General features: G+C 38.0%; 3 protein-coding genes across 4 annotated transcripts in view; 2 read left to right on the top strand and 1 right to left on the bottom strand.

The window, feature by feature from the left end:
• The window catches only part of LOC104760743 (ATP-dependent zinc metalloprotease FTSH 5, chloroplastic-like), a 3,913-nt gene extending 2,517 nt beyond the window's left edge, over positions 1 to 1,396 (top strand). Inside the window, exons 2-6 of one of the 2 annotated variants that reach the window (XM_019240375.1) lie at positions 16 to 108; positions 190 to 436; positions 531 to 714; positions 810 to 981; positions 1,066 to 1,396. In XM_019240375.1, the coding sequence (XP_019095920.1) occupies positions 16 to 108; positions 190 to 436; positions 531 to 714; positions 810 to 981; positions 1,066 to 1,287 (918 nt within the window). In that variant the 3' untranslated portion in view covers positions 1,288 to 1,396. Of the gene's footprint in view, positions 109 to 189; positions 437 to 530; positions 715 to 809; positions 982 to 1,065 lie in introns of both variants that reach the window. The other variant, XM_010483700.2, reaches the window with a different exon arrangement.
• On the top strand, positions 1,661 to 2,174 carry LOC104760744. The gene has a single exon (XM_019240376.1). The coding sequence runs from the start codon at positions 1,686 to 1,688 to the stop codon at positions 2,013 to 2,015; it is 330 nt and encodes a 109-aa protein (XP_019095921.1). The 5' UTR covers positions 1,661 to 1,685; the 3' UTR covers positions 2,016 to 2,174.
• On the bottom strand, positions 2,263 to 4,103 carry LOC104760742 (ubiquitin-like protein 5). Its single transcript, XM_019240377.1, has 2 exons — positions 3,771 to 4,103; positions 2,263 to 2,515 (listed from the first exon to the last, which is right to left on the bottom strand). Exon 1 carries the CDS (start codon positions 3,990 to 3,992, stop codon positions 3,771 to 3,773), a length of 222 nt encoding a protein of 73 aa, XP_019095922.1. The 5' UTR covers positions 3,993 to 4,103; the 3' UTR covers positions 2,263 to 2,515.

Below are 4,631 nucleotides of genomic sequence, written 5' to 3'. Positions count from 1 at the left end.
ACCAACAGACCTGATGTTCTTGACTCCGCATTGCTTAGACCAGGTAGATTTGACCGGCAAGTCACAGTGGATAGGCCTGATGTAGCTGGAAGAGTCAAGATCCTTCAGGTTTCTTCCTTGTTTCTCATGTTTGGTTGAGTGAAACAATGGAGACAAATGTGATAAATAATGTTGTTCGGTTTATTGCAGGTGCATTCTAGAGGGAAGGCTATTGGAAAAGATGTTGATTACGAGAAGGTTGCAAGGAGAACTCCGGGTTTTACTGGAGCGGATTTGCAGAACCTGATGAATGAGGCTGCGATTCTTGCCGCTAGACGTGAACTAAAGGAGATAAGCAAAGATGAAATATCTGATGCTCTTGAGAGGATCATTGCTGGCCCTGAGAAGAAGAACGCAGTTGTCTCAGAGGACAAGAAAAGACTTGTTGCTTACCATGGTTAGATATTTACTTCTCCAAGCGTTTTCTTATTCTGGTTGTTTTTTTTATGTGTGTTGACTACTCACTTTTTTAACAAAATTGGAATTTGCAGAGGCTGGACATGCTTTAGTTGGTGCACTTATGCCGGAGTATGATGCAGTGGCCAAGATATCGATTATTCCCCGTGGCCAAGCTGGTGGGCTCACCTTTTTTGCACCTAGCGAAGAGAGACTTGAGTCTGGATTATATAGCAGAAGTTACCTTGAGAACCAAATGGCTGTTGCACTTGGTGGAAGGTTAGTTTACAGCTGAAACTTTGCTGGTTTTTGAATTTACAAGAATAGACTCCACAAGTGTTTAAACAGTCTTTATTATGTTTCGGCTATGGTAGGGTTGCAGAGGAGGTGATCTTTGGAACAGAGAATGTTACAACCGGAGCATCAAATGATTTCATGCAAGTGTCGCGGGTGGCTCGCCAAATGGTTGAGAGATTCGGGTTCAGCAAAAAGATTGGACAAGTTGCAGTTGGTGGAGCAGGAGGAAACCCTTTCTTGGGTCAAAGTGTATATATCTAAACTCGGTACTGTACTCACATGCAGCCTGATGTTTCCAGCTCTCAAGACATGTTAAATTTGTTTTCTTTGTAGATGTCATCGCAAAAGGATTACTCAATGGCAACAGCCGACGTTGTGGATGCGGAAGTGAGAAAGTTGGTGGAGAAGGCATACGCAAGGGCGACAGAGATCGTAACCACACAGATTGATATCCTACACAAGCTCGCTCAGCTCCTGATGGAGAAAGAAACTGTGGATGGAGAAGAGTTCATGAGCCTTTTCATTGATGGTCAAGCTGAGTTGTATGTTTCTTAAGCCAACGAAATTGGTTTGTAATAATAATACAGTTAGCCTCAATCTATACATACTGTATGTTAATATACAATGACATGGTCAGAGACGTTTCTTTCTCGTAGTTGCCATACTCATCACTTCGACCTCTTTGTTAAAACAATACGGCCGCTAATAAACGCTAGAATACACGCTAATTATCGATTGGTGAAGCCAAGTACACCTGGTTGTTGATCTTTGGAACCACGAGTTTTTCCCCACATCTCAAGATCCACTTCCAAATATTATAAACATTTGCCTATTTTGCGTGTTCCTCTTCTGATCATGGCACGTGTTGAGGTATGTACACGTGTCTGGAAACCCACTTTCATACTAATAGACATATAGACCAACCACGGTGTCGACATCAAGACAAAGTGATAATGGAAGAAGAAAAACACAAGAAAGAGGAAGGAAAAGATAAGTACGAGCCACATGAGCATCAACCACCGTATATCTCGCAGATGCAACCGGTGACGCACGAAGCTTACGGAGGTGGCCTCTACGGTAAGGACGATGAGAAAGAAGCCACAAATTTAGAGAAAGAGGGCAAAGATGTAGAGAAAGAGCCTATGCAACATAAACCACCGGCCAGTGAGACACAGAGCGCAGATGGTCCTGATGAGGTAAAGTCGCTGACGCCGAAACACAAGCAACCAGCTTCTTCGGGCGATAGAGACATTGACATCACTGGCCAGTCTTACATTCAGTGAGGTAGTGCTTTCTTTTTTGGTGTTGTAATGTCATATTAGTTTCTTTCATGGTCTTTTACACATGTCACATGTCCAAGAAATTATGTTCTTACGTTTGTATTCCATGGTTCAAAGGCCAACGTAAAGTTTGTCGAAGCTGGTACGAAGCACATTCTAATTTATGTACCATGTGATTCACATATAAGCTAAACCGATACTAGTACTAGGTATATCCGAAAGATGATAAAACATTTGGAGGAGGAGACTATGGAATACGACCAATAAACATCTATAGCACCGACGAGATAGACAAAAGTTGTACAGCTGCAAAGTATTGCCAGGAACTAATCAGACAGGTTGTGAGGGTTTTAAAACCATTGGCAGTCAATGTCATTATTACCAAACATGTGAAGTTATCACGTTTTACAACATACTTCTGTCTTTTTATAGATACCACATGGTTCAGATGAGTTTTTTATGTAGGTGTGCCCAACTCCTTCAGCTAAGCTTCTTCAATCAGCCTGAACCAGATGAAAAAAGCAAATAATGATTTAGCCCCCTATACCGGTAAAAGTAACAGAATAAAAATCATTACAACAATGATGTAACGAGCGTTGAAAATAGACGTCTTAGATGATGTTCATTGGACAAACTGACTATTGACAACCTCAAGTTACCATATGAGTGGGAGGGATAAAAAAACAATTGAATGGAATGTGTGACAGCTTTAAATTAATGTTTCAAATAGCAAACTACTATGGACTGAGACAAACAAAAAGTCTCAAATGATCAAGAAGCAGAAAATACAAGTTAGCTTGCATATGGAAAGACTATTAGAAACTTATTTCAGCCATCAATCATGTTCCAGTAGAGAGACCGGGTAATGTATGAATAAGAGGGAAAAGAGGTTCCTGTCACTCTAAGACCTTCCAATTACACAAACAATTAGAAAAGACATATCAATGGAAAAAGAATGATCACAGAGAATCTTTTCAATCACTATAATTCATTCCGAGCAAAAAACTTGCTAGTTTTAGAGGACCAACTTTTTTATTTGTACTATAGGAGCCTAACCATATTTATCTGTGCTTTGGATGTTCGGAAACAATATTAATAAAAACTTCCAATAAAATATTTGTACGCTGCTCCGTGACTAACTACAACCTCTGAATTTTGCCAAAATTTCTGGAAAATCATAACTTTAAGCTAACACATAGGCTACTCTAAATCTGTTTGCTTAAATTCTATGATACAAAAGCAAAAGAATGGGAAGACTAATCGAATACGAAACTCGACCTGACCTGACCTGACCTGACCCTTTTCTATAAATCTAATTTGCGATGTTCCAACTATTTTCTTTAAAGAAGCCAAACCATATCTATCTATGCTTTGGATACTGTGGAACAAAATCAAAACCCTCAAGTAGCTTATCAGGTTCTTATAGCAATGGCTTTCGTCGGTTCAGACTAAACCATTATAATTCTACTTTTCACAGGTCTACAATCTCTGAATTTTGTTAAATTACGCAAACCAAATTATAGGTCTCAATTATACGCTTATGGCCTCTCTCAAGGTCTTAATCACTACAAAATCAAACCCTAAGAAGCTTTTCACGGTTCCAAAATTGAAATCAAATATCCAAATTCTGCAATTCACATCTCAATTTCGCTAAATTCTCCGAAAACCTCAAATCAATAAAAAAAAGCAAACACAAAGAGGTCTTTAAAATCGAATAAATCGCAAAACAAAAGAATCGAAAGAGAGAGAGAGCAAAACCTAGTTGTAGTAAAGCTCAAGACCCATGCCATCATGAATCTCATAGTCCTTGAGAGTTATATGATCCTTGTAGATGTTGTACCACTTCTGAATTCGAATCTTCTCCGCTCGTGTTCCGGTCTGTGCCGCCACAAGCTTCTTCAGATCACCGATCGTGTCATCTTCGTTGCACTTAACCCTCACTTTCTTCCCCAAACGATCGTTCAGAACCACCTCGATCATCTTCTTCGCTCTTTCTACAAGTACAAAACCCTAGCCCCCAAATTTCGAATCCTCTCAAAAAAGTAAAGCGATTTGAGCTTTCTAATGGTTATGGGTCGTCCGGGACTCGAGACTTTTATTTATATAGACCTTTTAAGTCGGTTTATTTATCTTTTTTCTATTTTTTTTTTCTTTTCAACAAAAATTGATAAAATTCGTTGTGAGTGGATTATTAACAAAATTCAATATATTACTTTTACATATTTATTTTTTTTCTTTTTTCGTGACATTAAAAATATATTAATAAAAAATTTTGCATTATATTTTGTAGAATTATGTTTTTTTTTTAACAGGGTAGAATTATGTTTTACCTAAAAAAAAAAAGTAAGAAACTAGCCATGGTGTTCAGATTGCTCTCTTTCTCCAATTAAAATTAGGTTATATCTAATTTAAATATCCGATGCTACTTTTTTAAATTCACACAAAACACTAATATGATTTTATGATCATGAATTTCGACAAAGTGCTTGAACGTGTACGCCTAAAATTATTTTTTTTTTCTTTTTTTTCAAGCAGTTTCATATTATATAAAACAGAGGGTAACACAGTATACAACAGTGGAAAAACTCCACCAAGAACATAACTAAACTGCTGAGAATT

Source organism: Camelina sativa, chromosome 18, assembly GCF_000633955.1.
Source record: "Camelina sativa cultivar DH55 chromosome 18, Cs, whole genome shotgun sequence".
NCBI classification, from domain to species: Eukaryota; Viridiplantae; Streptophyta; class Magnoliopsida; order Brassicales; family Brassicaceae; genus Camelina; species Camelina sativa.
The sequence above is the reverse complement of the archived record's forward strand: the minus strand, read 5'-3'. Positions and strand labels throughout refer to the sequence as shown.

Excerpts from the sequence above, each read along its gene's own strand:
- LOC104760744 (XM_019240376.1), top strand. The coding sequence starts at position 1,686 with ATGGAAGAAGAAAAACACAAGAAAGAGGAAGGAAAAGATAAGTACGAG.
- LOC104760742 (XM_019240377.1), bottom strand. The coding sequence starts at position 3,992 with ATGATCGAGGTGGTTCTGAACGATCGTTTGGGGAAGAAAGTGAGGGTT.